The 18,524-nt window shown below is 32.4% G+C and overlaps 2 protein-coding genes across 2 annotated transcripts; one reads left to right on the forward strand and one right to left on the reverse strand.

Moving 5' to 3' along the window:
* Positions 1–1,430: 1,430 nt before the first annotated feature.
* Positions 1,431–9,585, forward strand: LOC107418839 (serine/threonine-protein phosphatase 2A 65 kDa regulatory subunit A beta isoform). Its single transcript, XM_016027523.4, has 13 exons — positions 1,431–1,682; positions 1,995–2,420; positions 2,879–3,125; positions 3,868–3,980; positions 4,809–4,888; positions 5,062–5,203; positions 5,338–5,418; positions 5,885–5,989; positions 6,643–6,825; positions 7,732–7,824; positions 8,542–8,681; positions 8,770–8,836; positions 9,257–9,585. Exons 2-13 carry the CDS (start codon positions 2,028–2,030, stop codon positions 9,374–9,376), a joined length of 1,764 nt encoding a protein of 587 aa, XP_015883009.2. The 5' UTR covers positions 1,431–1,682; positions 1,995–2,027; the 3' UTR covers positions 9,377–9,585.
* An 825-nt stretch (positions 9,586–10,410) lies between these two features.
* Positions 10,411–16,523, reverse strand: LOC107418841 (aspartyl protease APCB1). Its single transcript, XM_016027525.3, has 9 exons — positions 15,752–16,523; positions 14,805–14,922; positions 13,871–14,097; positions 13,542–13,781; positions 12,787–12,940; positions 12,609–12,694; positions 11,336–11,450; positions 11,181–11,253; positions 10,411–10,716 (listed from the first exon to the last, which is right to left on the reverse strand). The coding sequence occupies exons 1-9, from the start codon at positions 16,324–16,326 to the stop codon at positions 10,601–10,603; spliced, it is 1,704 nt and encodes a 567-aa protein (XP_015883011.3). The 5' UTR covers positions 16,327–16,523; the 3' UTR covers positions 10,411–10,600.
* Positions 16,524–18,524: the final 2,001 nt, after the last annotated feature.

An 18,524-nucleotide genomic window follows, 5' to 3' on the forward strand; every position in this document is an offset into this window, starting at 1 on the left:
ACTACATTAAATGCTTTTTAGCTTTCAAATAAAAATTTTTAACCAAAAAAAAAAAAAAAAACCTCTATCAAACAAATACTAAAGCTTTGCTTTTAGGAAGTCAAAAACTACTTTTGAAGTTGAAAAGTTGCTTTTTGAAAATATTTGGGTAATTTTAGAAAGTGTTTCTGATGTCTAAAAATACTTTTAATCAAAACAAATAAGAAATGACTTATTCAAATGATACTTTTGAAGAAATAGAAAACAAAAAGCAAAAGCAAAAATAGAAACTATATTAAGAGATCTTTTTGGTATAGCTGATAAGAGTAGAATTTTAACATGAAGAATTATATATAATAGATTTTTTTTGAATTTTTTTTTTCTTAAAAAGTTAATAAGTGTTTGGTTGTAAATAGTAATGTTACATTAAATGGTCATTGAGTTTTTACATAAATTAACAAAAAGAACTTTTTTAGAGAAGCATAAAATTTTAACTTTTCTAAAACAACTTAAAAAAGCTATTTTTTGATCAACAAATACTTGTTAACTTTTGGCAAACATATTTATTTTTTAACAAAAAAGCTTTTGATCTTTAAGTAGCACTTTTGGCTTAAAAAAAGCTCTACAAAACAAATACTAAACAAATGGTCCATTTGGTATAGCTGATGAAAGTAGAGTTTTATTATGTAGAATTTTGTATAATAGATCCTTTTGAGAAATAACTTTTATTACAAATCTAATAAGTATTTGGTTGTAAATAAAAAAATTACATTAAAGCTTATTAAGCTGTATTAAATGCTTATTAAATTTCTATATAATATAAAAAAAAATATAACTTTTTTAGAGAAGCTCGAAAAAAGCTCATTTTTTAATTAATAAGTATTTATTAATTTTTACTAAATATTTGTATTTTTTTATAAAAAAAATTTTGAGTTTCAAGTAGAGTTTGTAAATTAAAAAAAAAAATCCTACCAAACAGAAACAAAGTCTAAAAGCTATTTTATAATCATCAAACTTCTTAAACAATAAGCTCATTATGCTTTTATTAAACAGCTAAATCTTTGCCCAGGAAATATCAAAATTAAAAAAAAAAAAATTAATTCCAAGCGAATAATTAGTTTCATAAAAATTATTTTTCAAATATTTGAATTATATTAGAGAATATATAAGACTTACAAATATTTAATTATCTTGTATATTAAAAGTAAAGGATAATATTATTAATTAACAAAATACACAAAACTAGTTTTTAAGATGATTTTATAATAACATTTGTTTTGAAAAGTTTATTTTCTACAATATTTTTCAATAATGTAAAAATTTAGTCACCACGATCCATAATTTTTCCCCTCTCAAAATCATCCAAACATTTATTAAAAAAAAAAAAAGGAAAAAAAAATTTCCTATACAATTTCAAATTCTCACTAAAACATGGTCCAATTTTTATAAAAGATTCCCACATCCTTGCCAAACAAAAGCCTAAAATTCTCGGGGCGGCTGTAGGATTTGAAATTCCGGTTTCCATAGCGATTGGTCTAAAAAACTCAAAAGAAAAAAGAAATTAAAAAAAGAAAAAGGAAAAGATCCCAGATTCTGAGGGAAACTTAGCAGATCTCTCTGTTCCTCACGCTCTCACTTAGAAAAATCTCTTTCATTTCCGTCGCTGCCACCGTCCAGATCGACGTCTACAAACTAGACCCAAGGTGCCACAATTTTTTTTTTTTTTTCTCCTTTCTCTGTCTCTTTCTCTGCGACAAATTTTAGTTTTATTTTTATTTTTAAAATTTTTATTTCTGGGGGGTTTTTCAGCTTAATCCAATCTCTGGGTTTTCCACAAATTTCCAATTATTATTTTTTTAATGTTTAAATTTCTGCTGTGAAACCGATTTGGTTGGTTTGAATTAGCTGCGGATCTCGTAGCAAAAATCTTCTGGAAAAAAAATATTTTCTTTTCCTTTTTTCCGAAAATTTATTTTTGTTTCATTTTTTCATGAATTGATTATTTTGTGCTTTAGCGAAAAAAAGAAAAAAAGAAAAAAAGAAGAGAAATGGCTATGGTGGATGAGCCTCTATACCCAATTGCGATTTTAATTGATGAGCTCAAGAATGAAGATATTCAGCTTAGATTGAACTCGATCCGTCGACTATCAACAATTGCTCGTGCTCTTGGGGAGGAGAGGACCAGGAAGGAATTGATTCCTTTTCTTAGTGAGAATAATGATGATGATGATGAAGTTCTTCTTGCAATGGCCGAAGAATTGGGAGTTTTTATCCCCTATGTTGGAGGTGTAGAGCATGCCAATGTTCTGCTTCCACCTTTGGAAACTCTATGCACTGTGGAGGAAACTTGCGTGAGGGACAAAGCAGTGGAGTCTTTGTGTAGAATTGGGGCCCAGATGAGGGAGCAGGACTTGGTTGAGTCCTTTATTCCTTTGGTTAAGGTCAGGATCATCGAATGATTGAATTCTTTTTTGATGTTTGCTTTTGGGTTTTGCTGGGAATTTTCATGTTCTTCCGTAACATACTTGAATGAACTATAAAGAAAAAAAAAAAAAATGAAATTTTTGGTGAAACATTAGATATAAACCTTAATATGTTCAAGATTTTGTGTAGCTGGAAAAATTTTAAGCAATGTGCAAAGTGTGTGGTTTTCTGTCTCTTAGATTAACATGATTATCTTAACCGAGAAAAGAGCTAGTGATGTAGAACTTATTGCTCTTGTTTATCTATGCCAACTAGCAAATATAAGATAATTGTTCAAAAACAATAATTGAGAATCAGATTTCTATGATTGTTTTATAATTTTATATTTCCTTTTTGCATATGATTATTTTATATCTCAATGTGGTTAGAAGGATAGTATCTAATTCTTCTGTAAATTAAAATCTCCAACGTTTAGAGACTGGCTGCTGGTGAGTGGTTTACGGCTCGAGTGTCTTCATGTGGTTTGTTTCATATTGCTTACCCAAGCGCTCCGGAGACATTAAAAGCTGAACTACGAACAATATACAGTCAGCTGTGCCAAGATGACATGCCGATGGTTAGAAGGTCTGCTGCAACTAACCTGGGGAAATTTGCTGCTACTGTTGAACCCACCCATTTGAAAACTGACATCATGTCAATATTTGAGGATCTGACGCAGGATGGTGTGTAGTTTTCTGTTGAGTTTTATTCTTCTACGAGTTATATTACTGATAGATTTATATCGATTAATATCTTTAAACAGTTTCCATGTGGTTAATTATTGAGTGATTACTTCGAATGGCAACATAGCATGTTGTTTAATCCGTTTACCTAGAACAGACTTATTGAATCCTTATCTGCTATATACCCAAGCCTCCTTGGCATGGAGCAACATGTCTTTGATTCCACTAAATAGGTTGATTTTTACATATGCTTGCAACAATTTGAGCCAGAATTTTTTTTTTTTTTCACATATTGAACTGGGGTGTTTGAGTGAAAAGGTATTCATCAGAGCTGCTGAAACCAAGAAAGAATGTTTTTCTTCTCCAGTGAACAAACAAGTTTTTATCCCCAATAATATAATGGTTAGATGATGTCAAACTGTGCCAGGGCCTCATCCGGCTCATAGTCACAAGTAAAACCAAAATCAAATATTGTTATTTTGTTTCTTATTTCCTCTTAGCTACCTGTTAATTAGTTAATGCTTTCTGGTATGGAGATATATGTGAAGTTTAAAAAGATTTTGTGCGTCCTTTATTGAGTTAAGGCTTTCTACAACATTTGGATAATAATTCTATTTTATAGATACAGATCAGTCCTATTAAGTTGATGATATTTAAATTTTATTCATCTCATTATATTCAGTTATCATCTCAAATATGGTCATTTTAGAAGTAATTTTCTTTAGAATACCCTTCATTTCAGATCAGGATTCTGTCCGCTTATTAGCTGTTGAGGGTTGTGCGGCTCTTGGGAAGTTGTTGGAACCCCATGATTGTGTGGCTCACATTCTCCCTGTCATAGTTAATTTTTCACAGGTATAACATGTATTTAATATGCTGAAGTCATGCCTGTCTTTTACCGTTAAAGATGTCAATTGGCAAATATAAATGCATCTTTGCTTGGCCGATGTGCATTGTTATTTGTTAAATTGATGTGATGCAATTTAAGCTTCTGGATAGGATCATTGTGCAGTATAAAAGGTAGTTCCTTGAGGCTATAATTTTGACAAGCTGATGAGATAATGTTACTCACTTCAAAATTCTAGGGCATGTTTAATTCTCTTTTCAAAATTAACAAGAGTTTTAGAAGATGTGGATCTTAGTCTTGCCTATTTTGTTAAGAAATTACAACATTAATGCGTAAACCATTTTGACATTTTTTGGAGAAGACAGTTCCTTTTTAAAAATGATCTCGGGATCTTTCTTTCACCTTTTTCTTTGTAATTATAGTCATGGATACTTCTGGGGCATAGACTTAGAAGTTAATTCTTTTCCTTCCCCCTCAAATGTCTTCGTTGTTTTGTTTTGGTTTAGATTCTTTGACTAGTGCTTAGGGTTTCATTCATCAAGAGGGATTGGGAAATTGAGATGAATCTGCATCTATGGTTGTGCATCCCATGGAATTGAAATGGATGTTAAAATTGAGATGCTTAGAGTTGTCATTGTCCTTAGGACCTCACCTAAGTCGAGTGGTGTAAAAAGTGGTATGGTTTGTTTTCCTTTTCTTGGTTAAAAAATTTTAATTGTGTATTTCATGCACAATTTCTGTTAATGTTTGTCAATTTTTCTCATGAGTTCCTAAATATTGTGTTTCTCAATATTGAACAGCTATAACACTTGAAATATAATTTCTTCTGTGACCAGGACAAGTCATGGCGTGTTCGTTACATGGCTGCAAATCAAATATACGAGCTTTGTGAAGCTGTTGGTCCAGAGCCTACTAGGTAATCACCTTTATAGTTTGGCTTGGTCTTTTTAAATGTTGTTTTATTTGGTTGATTTTTCAACTTCTTATATATGTAGAGATTTGCTTACTTGTATATATCCTCTTGCCTAATCTTGAAAATCCTGTTGAGGAATACTGATATTGATATCTCTTACATTATTTTTATCATAGGTCAGAACTGGTGCCTGCATATGTTCGGCTGCTTCGTGATAATGAGGCTGAGGTCCGAATAGCTGCTGCTGGGAAAGTGACGAAGTTCTGCCGAATTTTGAGTCCAGAACTTTCAATTCAGCATATCCTTCCATGTGTGAAGGTATTAGTTCTTATAAAGTGCTTTGTGTAACTTTTCTTGAAAATAGTTCCTGTTTCATTCTATAGTAGACTCATTTTGGTTCTTTATAATCCTTGCCTGTATAAATTTTACTGATTTAAGTTTGGCTGCTGTAGGAATTATCAACAGATTCATCCCAATATTGTCGTTCTGCTTTGGCTTCAGTTATAATGGGCATGGCACCTGTTTTAGGAAAGGTAAGAAACTTTTCTAGGCATATGTTTTGTTTCCAAAGCCATAGAGTTCCATGGATGTTGTGAGCATAGAATTCTTTGACTTTGGCAATACGATTGTTTTAGTATTAACTCTATTATAATTTAACAGATTCAATATGATGGCATGGTGGATTATCTTTATGAGTCGTTGAACTAAAGTTGCATTGTCCTCTATTTTTCACATCAGTTATAGTGATGATTTGGTGTACATTTTCTTGTTCTTTCTCGTTGCTTGAACCCTAAATATCTATGTAATTCAATGAAGTTCTTAGCTTGTATATTGTCTTTATATGTTGATTTCATATGTTCTTATATGCATCATTGCCATCAATGCTAGTGGTGATTTTGGTTGAGTTTGTTGTAGCCATCTAATACAATGTCAACATTAAGTCTTCTCTCCATCTCTTTCTTTGGATGCGTGTAATGTGCCCTCCTTTTGGGATTGCAGGATGCAACCATAGAGCAACTACTGCCTATTTTTCTTTCTCTGCTGAAGGATGAGTTTCCTGATGTGCGGTTGAATATTATCAGCAAGCTCGATCAAGTCAACCAGGTTTTAAGAAGTTTTTAAATTTGTATTCATTTGTTTTTCCAATAGATTAATGCTTGCGATATCATCATGTCTCTCTATACTCGTCTACACTTTCCCAACATTGTGATTGGGCTACATGATTTTTGATACGTGATTCTTATTCTTGATTGGTTAACTCTAAATAAGGAAAACAAGCCCTTAATAAATTACTTAATATGGTTAGAATCATTGATTCTGTTTATTTTTATAGAATTTATGCATCACGTGCTTGTTAGGTATTTCATTTAATAACTTGATATGAGGTTGATTTTGCATTCAAGATGGTAAAAAAATTATAAATTTATGCTCATTGGAATCCCTTTAAAAAAGATTTATCTTCCATATGGACAACCTTTGATATTGCTTTGAATAAGTTTTGTTCTGCATGGTAGTCACATTGGAAGGATAAATGGGATCAAAATGTGTACCATGAGAGTTAATCCTTGACTTAGTCACTTGCGGAAGCTTTATTGGTGTTTGATCAACAGTCTATAAAATTACTCTAATCTTCTTGATTGACTGATTGCTGTTTCTACTGTAGCTGTTGTTGAAAGATTTTTTAAACTTTCGCATCACTGATATTAACTTGTGTTTGGTGTTGAACTTATTGTTCCTGTTGATGTTGCTTGATGCAGGTGATCGGAATTGACCTGCTGTCCCAGTCTCTATTACCAGCGATTGTCGAACTTGCAGAGGATAGGCACTGGAGGGTTCGGCTTGCAATTATAGAGTATATACCTCTATTGGCAAGTCAGTTGGGTGTGCGGTTTTTTGATGATAAGCTTGGTGCCCTTTGCATGCAGTGGTTAAAAGATAAGGTTTGTGAAACTGAAGATTATTAAGTTATGATATGTCAAATTGGCCACACTAGTGCTTGTTTTTATACTTTTACCATTGTTGATTAGTGGCCTCTTCTATGTTATTTCACCATCATGCTTTTGATTGGTGGAGAATAAATATATAATTGTAATGAATAACAATATTATAAAAGTCATGTTTAGCAAAATACTATGACCTACCTGATACGTAATCACTGAGATCAAGGTGAGAGAGGACTGTAATTTTGTGACGAAACAAAAGTATTTAGGTCTAATTGGTGTCCTGGGGAGTAATAAATTATCTTGACAATTGATTAGATAGGAAAAAGGGCGATGCTTCTCGGAGACTTTCTTTAATGGAACCTCTAAATTTTGATGGATGTCCAAATGTGTTTTTTTAGTATTGAGCTGGATACTCCTGATACTTTTTGTATCCATGTAATATTATGTTTAGAGCTATAAGGAAAAAAAGAAAAAAACAACTAATTCAAAGTGCATCTACTCCTTCATGGTTTAATGGGTTCCCTTTAATATCTTTTGTTTCACATAGCATTTAAACTTCACTTTTTCAGAGGCTTTAATGAAGAAGAGAGGGAAATAAAAACAGAAGAAAAGAAAGGAATCTAAAGGAGTATTGCTTGTTATCATATGCTTTCGAGAAGAGACTTTATTCATTAGTTTGTTGCTTCATGCTTGTGGTTTAGGCATGTTTTCGTGGCTTGTATTTCTTGTTTACCTCTTTGAAGTTAAATTAATTATATTGCTTGTTGGCTGTTAAAATGTTATTGGTGTTTGATTTATTTTTGACTAGTGGAACCTAGCAATAATAAGCATAATCATGCAGTAGTGAGTGTTTAACCTCTTAAATTGAATCCATATTGCTAATAACATTGGTTACAATTGTAGGTTTACTCAATACGTGATGCAGCTGCTAATAATGTGAAGCGCCTTGCAGAAGAATTTGGCCCTGAGTGGGCAATGCAGCACATAATCCCACAGGTTTGTCTGCCTAAATATTGTTAAAAATTGATTCCTTGTTACGACATGGTAACTTATGGTCTAGCGAAGAATTCTGAAACTGTTTTGGTTTTTAACATGGTTTTTGATGTGGTACCTTTAGCTAGAGTTGGTAATAGCTGGCAATTAGTGTTGTATTTGTGCCAAGTATCCCTGTTGCATAAGCATATCCATAAGGAATGTCTGATGCAGAAGCCCATAATGTACATAGAACTCAGTTAAAATGCTTAATATATTTCATATATATTGAAAGCAAGTTATTTGGTGTTTTCCTTTTAGGTTACATCGGACTTATTTATTGCCATTTTTCTTTTTGGTTGGAGTAATTGGCCATTGAAATTGCATGGTTGTATACATTTTGTTTTGTAGCTAATAGAGCAGGGAAAACTAGATTCAATTTCCCTTTACATTCTTACTGTTTTTAACCAGCATGCTTGTACTTGAAGATATGACCTTGGTTAGCTTTCACATTCCAGCATAGATTTATCTCTACTTCATACGGATATTTTGTTGTCCAAGAATTGAATTTTCCTGTCTTTAAACAATTTAATGATTTTGTTATAATAAATGCAGTAATTGAAGCCACAAGTTTTAGGAATAATTCTTCTGATAAACAATTCTGCTATGTTATACCTCGTATGAAATTCTTTGGCCATGCCTTCTTGAAGCAATCTTTTAATGTATGGAGTTCTTTGACAGGTTTTGGACATGATTAACAACCCACACTATCTGTACCGGATGACCGTTCTACATGCAGTTTCTTTACTTGCCCCTGTTATGGGGTCAGAAATAACTTGTTCCAAACTTTTGCCTGTAGTCGTTACCGCATCAAAAGATAGGTAAGAAAAATATATTTGTCAATCTTGTTTGTGCCTTTGGACTTTGGTGGAGTTTAACTTGCATGGGGCTGAATGTTGCTTTTATCAGGGTACCCAACATCAAGTTCAATGTGGCTAAAGTTTTGCAGTCACTTATTCCTATTGTTGATCAGTCCGTAAGTAACATAATTCCTTGTTTATTTAACATAAGCATATCTATTACTGCAATAATGAAGCTTGAATGGGACTATAATATTGAATTTGATACTTTGCTGTCATCTAGTCTGAAAATAAATATTTTCATTCATGATATGTGAATATGGGGTAAATGCAGAAGACAAAAATTTTAATTGCTTCATAAAATAAAATGATTTTGAAAGAATACCCTTTTGGCTGAAGTTTCTTTTTTAAAATCTTTCCCATTAAATGAAAAACCGATCATTGTTATGAAGATTATCTCTGCAACATCATGTTTGATGCATGTTAGTCACTCGAAATGACAAACATTTAACAGTTGTACCTTATGAAAAAAGAATCTTAGAGAAACTGTTGAAATTTGTGTTTTAATATGGAATTTGATTATTTTATTGAACTAGGTGGTGGAAAAGACGATCAAGCCCTGTTTGGCGGAACTTAGTGAGGATCCGGACGTCGATGTGAGGTTTTTTGCGAGCCAAGCACTGCAATCTAGTGATCAGGTTATGATGTCTAGCTAGGTAGATGCTGGTAGAATATTCAAATTTAACATCTTTTTGTTTCTTTCCAATTGGTGAAGTTTGTTGGCAATCTGATGTATGTAATATCTTACTTGAGGTGCAGATTTCTTGGCCAGTCTGTAACTGTATTTTGATGTTTTGTGAGTCTATTTCCATGTATCAGTAATTTTTTTTTGCTTCAATCTCAATCTAGATTTTATCTTTTAAAATTTTTTTCACTCCCTTTCTTTTCGCATTGAAAGACCTGTCAAGTACATAATTAGTTGAGACACGAAGATGGTCGAAGTCACACATTAAGAGCAATACGATCAAGGTTCACCTGTGATAATCAAATATTATTCCTCTACCTATATACAACAGATGTATTCAAAATAAAGAAAATTGAAGAACAGAAATATGCAAATATTAGAAAGGAGTTTTTATATAGAACAATTTAGATTCTGCTTGGTATGGTTTCTTCTTATTGCTTTTTGAGGAAGTCACTTCCAATTGGCTTTGGCGTGAATTTGTGCTTATGCAGGTTTGGAACAATCTGAAAATTAATCAAGCACTCCTAAAACTAGCTAAGTTTTTAAAATTTGCTACTGACTTTTCAGAAGCTATGCCAAATAGGATTTTAATACATTTTAGTATCTCAGAGAAAGTGTTTCTTTTCAAATCCTGGAGTGTTTATAATATTGTAGCACCCTTTATTGCATAGGTTTTTGCTTACCATTTATAATTAGATTTTGCTATTCTCATCAATAATGATCATTACTAGAGGAATTCATGACTTGTTATGACAATGACTAATTAACTCCATTTAAAATTACTACGTGGGTTTCATTTGTGATTTTATCAAGAAAAAAAAAAAAAAAGGGATTTCATTTGTGACTAAATGGTCAGAAATGTTGATAAATAACAATAATATATTTATATATTTTAATTATTACGAATGGAATGACAAACTCATATGATTATTAATTGATTTAGTTTAAAGTTTTCACTATTCTCATTTTCTTATTTTGAGGTGAGCAGTGAGGCTCATGGTAGAATATACAAAACTAATTTTCATTTATTCTTTTACTGATGCAATTATATATTTATATATAATAATATTTACACACTACAAAATAGCATGGAGTTTCAGAGACCCAGAGAAGCTCAAAAGTAAGAGTGGTTATACACAGAGAAGTAACATTTACGTCTATATGGGATTTGATGTCAAACCGAAATACCCATCCATCACTGAAAGGATGGAGGGCTTTTAAATCTTATTGGGTTCACACAATCTGACTTGGCCCATCCAATCTTCTGGTTCACATTATCATATACCACCATATGCCCACGCAGTGAAATGTCTGCAAAAATCATCATACTCATTACTGAACCACACAAGAAGAATGGAAGAAGATTGGGAAAAAACCAAATTAACCTCATGATAGAAATTTTAGAGAAGAAATATAAAGATTCTTATTGGGTGGGAACTACAAAAAACATGCAAGCTTTTAATATATTCTGCTCAGAAATGAAATGTTCCTTTAAATTCTTGCTCCCATTGGAGATTGGACCACTTCTATCTATTATGCATCAGGATCCCAATTTACGGACCTCTTGGTTAGAGAAATTAAAAAAGAGGATCAAATCATTTCTTCCAACTCTTTTTGGTTTGATAAAAATGTTGGTTGATGGTATATTTCATTATGGTTCAATATAGCATAGAAAATTTGGTCTTGGCATGTCAAGAACTCATCACGATTAGATAACCTAATGTTTCAAAAAGAAATTAAGTTTTTCTTTATTGTACTTTTGGATGCAAACATACCTCCTAGTATGATTGTGGATCCATCATGAACTTTGCTTCCATCTAGGATACCCAAGCACACATTGCCTTTGCTCTGCAGAAGATTATTCTTTATGAGATAATGACTTAGTTATATTTAAAAGAGAACCCAGATTATGGCAAGAAGAAATTCTTACACTGATGATCAAGTAGCCCTCTGGCGGAATTCTAATCTTTGGGGAAACAGTCCACCATTTGCTCGCAAACTGAAGAGTAAGAGTCTTGAACAATTGTTTAACCTCAGTAACAGATCTGCGTGCATATGCAGCTTTTTAGAATGGAGATACCCTCATGACTGAGGAAGTGAAAAACCAATGTCAAGGCGAAAAATTACTGAAGCTACTGTTTGGTTTATGTCATACATGCTTATCTTTGTTGCAAAGCAACTTTATATCATCAGCAATTGGTAAGATAATCTTGTTGCTAAATGTCTTAAGAGACGGCATCAAGAAACAGCTTTTGGACTCTTTGACCACTCAAAACACTTAAAATCGAATCCACCATGATACTTTCAATATTTAGCCATTTCTCAAAAGTATCTATGCCATTTTTTCTATTTTAGTATAATGTTTCCTGCCGAAAACAAAATATTCTAAGTATGTTTGGTTAAACAAGGCACTTATGGTAACCAATGGTCCAGTAAAAATGACTTCTGAAGATGAGAGATCACTATAAACATGTATATTTAATAACCAGACCAGCTTATGTCAATCGAGAACAAAAAATGATGAAATCATAATTGTGAAAGATAAGAGAAGACATTAAACACCATAGGTTTACTACGGAATTAATCAATTGATGCTTTATGACATCTGAGAGAGAAACAGATAGTGTTAAATATATATTCGCTGCTGTTGTGGTCAATAAATAGGGGTTTAGTATCCAATTTCCACAATATTAATTAGATACAATTTAGAACTTAGTCCAGTTTCAACAAAAACATATATATATATATATATATATTTTTTTTTTCTCTGTTTAACAAGGGTGTAATTGGCGTAAGTTATAGATTATTTTTCTCTTGGTGTTTCTTCTAAAAGGAAAAATAAATCAAAACTATGATTAAGTTATGCACATCCCTTTTAATGGGCATGTGCTACCAACAGCACAAATGAAGTTATGATTAACTGGCATGTTCCACCAACTATATGGAAAAAATTTTGAATTATAACGATGAAAGCTGATGGTATTTGGTTACAATCATATTGGTGGAATAAGCTAGGAGGGGAAAAAAAAAAAAAAAAAAAAAAGGAGGAAAAAAAGAATATAAGTTCCTTTCATTTTTCATAATCATTGCAGAGAGCGAGACTAGAACACTATCATAATAATAATAATAATAATAATAATAATAATAACAACAACAATACTCACTGCAGCTAAGACAATAGAGTTTGCATATAGTTGTCATACCTGAGTGGCACTCTAGCTCGCCAACAAATGGGCAATGTTGGATCTGATACATCTTGGACTAACACAGGCCCAGAAACTTCTTTAAGCTGCATCGATAATATAACATGATCACCGGATCAGGGATTGTATCACAAGAGATTCATAATCATTTAATATGGACATGTGTCAAGATACTTACAGATTCAACCAGGTCGGAGTATGCTTCCTTTGTGAAGTATGTATAAGAACTACCACTGTCAAATACAATCCGCCTCACTCCACTGCCCCATGCTCCTAGATTGAGTGGACTGCTTCCATAACTAATCCTTACTATCTCAGTATGATAAAAATCTCTGAACAGAAACAAGGAGGAAATCAACTGCAAAGCTAAATTAGACAGCAGAATAAGACAGACATTTTAGATAATAAAATTTGAATGAATAATTTTTTTTAAGAAAGAACAAGAGAGGGGGCTCCAAGCTGACAAAGAATCACAATTTTTCCCTTAACCCTTCCAACTCCAAAGAAGTTTGGTATGTGCAGTACCAAACTACAAAAAGAATAACTGTTGGCCGCAAATTCACAGTGGAACCAGCATCTAACTCACCAATTTGCTATCTTTCTTCTATTTCATAGAACATGAGAATTAAGCATTTCTTAACTCAGAGAAAATGATTGCTACAAGCACAGTAAAAATTATTGGGGGCTATGATTTTATTGGATTTGGAGAGAAATGTAAAATATGATTTCTGCAGCTGGTTTATGGAAAATTTTTTATTGGAGAATTAGAATTTATATTCTCTATGGATTGTGTCCTCTACAACAAACCATTAAAAAAGTGATTTCTTATCACACAAATTCCTTATGTGTATATGGTATAAGAAAAAAACTCAAGAAATATTATTACTTTGTAATAATATATATAAAAAAAGTTAAAATAAAATGCATACTCACTTGGAAGGGATATTAAGCATTGGAGCCCATGACATGCCTTTTTGAGGTACATAATCATCACCTAAGAACATATATCCACCACCATCTGCATCGGCAGTAAGGCAATGACCTATAACGTTGTTAATGATCCCCTTGCTTGCCAACTGTGAAGGTAAGCTAACTTTAGCTCTGCTTAAACCAAGGATTCCATCTGTCTTTGAGAGAGTATTCAAAAGTATGCCTTGCTGATCATATGCACACCTAATGAGAAAAAAAGTTCACAAATTAAGTACACCCATAAAAACAAAATTCTAACAGTCCAGAAATTGGGGTATGGAGAAAAATGATACCCAAAAACGATATCCATATTGGTTAACGATCCATTTGCATTCTTTAAATGAAGTTCATCTTTAGCAAGAACCCCGATGGAGGAGCTATGGTCTGCATATTGAATCTCATAGTCACACTGACATGTCTCACAATTTCCAGCCTTCTGATTTCTCTGGATCTCCGTGCATAATGAGTCTTTAGAAGGCAATATATTTCCTCTTGTTGGCTTGTATAAAGGATTCGCTCCCTAAATGAATTAAATCTATTAGAGAAAATATATTTTCTATCTTGAAGTGATAAAAGGTCCAGATTTTATCAGATTAGCGGATGGCTTATTTATATTATGGCATACTCCCTATGAGAAAGTCTATTTTACCTTTTCTAACTTCTATGTTTCTCTAGCTCTTTTACCCTGTCATTTAGGCTCCAAATATGCTAGTAAATAACTAGAGGATTACACCCATAGAGAATGGTGACTGAGCTTGCAAGGCATCTTTTTCAATTGGTAAAAATGATGAGCAATAACCAGTGCACGGTGGGGTTGGGTTTTCACTTATATATACGTTTTCTATGAACTAACATAAATCTTAATAAGTACAAGACATCTAAAGGCTCATACCTGAGTAGTTAAAAACCAACGAACACTTGTACTTTACCACATGTAATGACTGACTGAAATATGGCACACACTACTTAGAATGGTGCATCAAAAAGGGGATAGCCAAAACAACAGAGTAAGAAGCATTATCGTAAACTCATTTATTCAGATGACATAAAATAGGAGACTAGATAGGCGGAACAGCAACTCTTTTAACATGTCCAGCAATCAATTAGGCACAGAGCACGAGAAAATTTAAGGAATATGCATAAAACCATAACACAAGAGTAGTTAGTTCTAAATTCCATATCAGAGCAACAACCTTATTACAAACAAAAGAATTAAATTTGCATTACCTTGGCACAACTGGTACATGGAGCATCACACTGGATCCATGCTAAGTCACTCCCAGTATCCATGTCTAGATAATATGGTCTTCGAGGATTCCCGACAAGAATGTAAGTATAATACAAACTATAAGAAAGGAACAAATTAGTAAGCAGACGCATGGCTTGGAGCAAAAGAAACAAAAACATTTTCCGTCTATAGGTATTTTGCAGTACACTATTAACTTGGACCCTTAAATAAACAATAAATTAGCTAATATGCAGAGACATAAAGCCCTAGCTTTATGAAGGAAAGTACATAGTCTTATATAGAGGATGAGAAATACTCTAGAAGAATAGAAAACATAAAAACTTAGGCCAAACAACATCGTTTCATCCTAATTGAAGCGTAACAAGAGGTATATATATTTAAATTCCTCAGAAGTTGACGCAGAGAAGTCGAAATTTAATCCTATCCCACATAAACATTTCATTGCAACATGCACATACAAGAGAGGAAGAGGCTTTGACTTAAAAGCAGTAACACAGAAAGATGCTTCCTACAAACATATACAGACACAAAGAAAAACAAAAGGACTACTAAAAGAGGCTTTTAGATGAAAAGCAGTAAGACATTGGTATTATAAATCTAGCTTTAACTGCCATCAAAGAAAAAAACACAGCTAGCTATAACGCTGCACCAAAAGCAAAAGCCTAGTGAATTCTCATTAAATCAACCTTGAAACTGTGTTTTATCGAATCAAGCAAAAACCATATCTAGCAACTAACCATATCTGGAAAAGATCAATATTTTGATTTCTGAAGGATTACCATATTTAGATGTTGAAACATTGACAACTACCATGATGATAGTAGTTCAAAATGGAAAAAAATAATAATAAATAAATAAATAAATAAAGAAAACAGAAAGAAGAAGAAGAAAATTTGAACAGAGAAATTGCAGAATGCTTTCTTACCCATCTGGATAAACATTTCCCCTCACAGGCAAAATGGTTGACGAGTCAACGCTGTTCATTGAAGAGACCAATTTGTTGATCTTCTGGTTTCTGATCACATCACCAATCGGAGCCGCAAGATTTTCCTTATCAAAATCCACAAACCTACCAAGTTTAAGCTCCGCATCGTTTTGACCACGAATACCCAATTTGGGAAACAAAGGCAACACAAAGGATTTGATTCCTTCATCATCATTGGACCTCTCAAACTCTTCCACAGCCTTTGGAAACACAAAAGTACAAAAAGCAAGAGCAAAAAGTGAAATACCCAGAAAGAGAAAAAGCTTTCTTTGGTTACCCAGAAAAAGTTTGAACCTTGTGAATGGAAATTGAAGCTGTGGGTTAGGTGGGGATTGCAATGGAACATGATTCTGATGGTTATGGTGGGTTTGTTCTTGAGGAGGGCTTTGGTGGGGTTCTGGAGGAGAGTCAGAGATGGTGAAAGCAGTGATGGTTTTGCCCAAAGAGGGGTTGTCTGGTGGTGGAAGAGTAATTATGACAAATCCTTTAAGCTGTGGTGAGTCATCAGACTCCATTAATCTCTCCCAGAAAGCTCAAGATCCACAAAAAGTGAAAAAAAAAAAGAAGCCAATCTGGGAGAGAAACAGAGAGTTTCAGAGGAAGGAGAGATGAAACTGGGAGTTACTAATATTTTTCTCATCTAGACATGGTGGACTCCGTACCTCTGGGTCGCTGTACGCTGTTTTAGTCAAAACAAACCAACATTGTTTATCATCTTTTGCATGGAATTGAAAAAAAAAAAAAAAAAAAAAAGTGAAAATTGAAGAAGCCTCCGAGAAGTTACACCTGGACAGAGGAAGAGCCAAGTGGGCCCAGTTATGAATACCGACGGAATTTGGTCCTCCACCTCAGTATCTGATGTGGTGCTCCCAATCGATGCGGAGATACCAAGTTTTAGTATAACAACTTTTTTTAAAGTCAAATTTAACATAATAATATTGACAAATAAAAAGCATTCCATATTTTAATGCTCTGCAGATGTTGTTACTAAAAAGCTGTTCCACTGGTCCCCAAAATGGAAAATTTGTGGGTTAGATAATTTTTGTTTTGGTTTATTATTTTCTCCTTTTGCAAAATATAATTTGTTACTGAGGGTATTTACTAGGTGTGTAATTTGATTTATTTTATCTGTTGATTGTATAAATAATGTGATAATTTTATTAAGAATTTCAAAATTAATATCAACTGCAAAAATAATGCTTCTAATATGTGATTTTGTATTACTTCAGTCAAAATTGATAGAAATGACAGGGATTAAAAAAAATAAATTAAAAATCAGGATGAAAGGTACATTTTTAGATGTGAGATTTCATTTGTGTTTATGCATCATTATTGGATTTGTTTTGTTTTTTGGCCCTCTTTCTTTGTTGGTAATATCTGCTTTATTGTTGGTTTGGTAATGGATGTAAGAATATTGGAAATGTAAAATCTAAGTAGTACTTGTATGAATCATTTTAAATATGATATATAGATATGTGTTTTCATGAGTGTTCAAGCCGGTACAAAATTATTAAAAATTATTAATAATTTTTTAAAAATAATTTTGAATTTGAATTTTATTTTTTAAATATCGAGCTGTAACGTTTGATTGTCAGATTATGGAGTCCAATTCAACAAACCTAATAATACCGTGGAAAAGTAGATGACAAACATAGCTGTAATAACTCTTTTTGTCAAACAGCGGTTATATTTTTATAGATATTTTAATTATCAATTTCAATATCTATACACATCTTTTAAAATTTACCGGAAAATATATAACTATATTAAATTGACCATGTGTCAGATTTTTTTAATAGTTAATTGATAGTTGAGCATACCATTTTTTATTAGCTGGTTTATTTAATTGTTTCGTTAAATAAAGGTATTACCTATTTATAGTTTTCAAGAACCTACTAAATGATTTTTATATCTAAAAATGAAAACTATTCATTAATCTTTCCCAGAAAGCTCAAGATCACAAAAAAGCCAATCTGGGAGTTTTGGGAAAAAAATGTTTATTAGTTTCTATGTGCAATTGGAAAAAAAAAAAGAAAAAAAAAAAGAGACTTTTAGTTGAAGAAGCCTCTAGGAAATTGCGCCTGGACAGTGGAAGAGCCAGTGGGCCCAATTATGAATAGCCACAGTTTTGGTCCTCCACCTCGGTATCTGTTTTAGTGCTTCCAACCAATAAGGAGATGCCAAGTTTTAAGAGAATAATCTTTTTTTTTTAGTCAAATTTAACAAAACAATATTGACAAATAGAAAGCACTCTATATTTTAATGCAGGTCCACTGGTCTCCGAAATGGAAAATTTGTGGTTAGTTAATTTTTGTTTTGGTTTTATTGATTTGTCCTATTGCATAGTATAATTTGTTGCTAAGAGTATTATTGGATGTGTAATTTAATTTATTTATCCATTGATGGTATAAATAATGTGATAATATTATTAACAATTTCAAAATTAATATAAACTGCAAAATTAGTGCTCCTAATGTGTGATTTTGTATTATATCATCTAATAAAAGACTTGATAGAAATGTCAAAGATTAAAAAGAAAGACAAATTAAAAATCAGCAAGGCGAAATGCACATCATTAAATTGAATTTGTGTTTTATGCATTATTGTTGGTTTGGTAATGGATATTTAATTTCAACATCATCATTAGATATAAGTTCTTTTTTTTTTTTATTTTTTATTTTTTTTATTTATTTATTTTTAAATATAGGGTCTT

This window comes from Ziziphus jujuba, chromosome 2 (genome assembly GCF_031755915.1).
Source record: "Ziziphus jujuba cultivar Dongzao chromosome 2, ASM3175591v1".
Lineage (NCBI taxonomy): Eukaryota > Viridiplantae > Streptophyta > Magnoliopsida > Rosales > Rhamnaceae > Ziziphus > Ziziphus jujuba.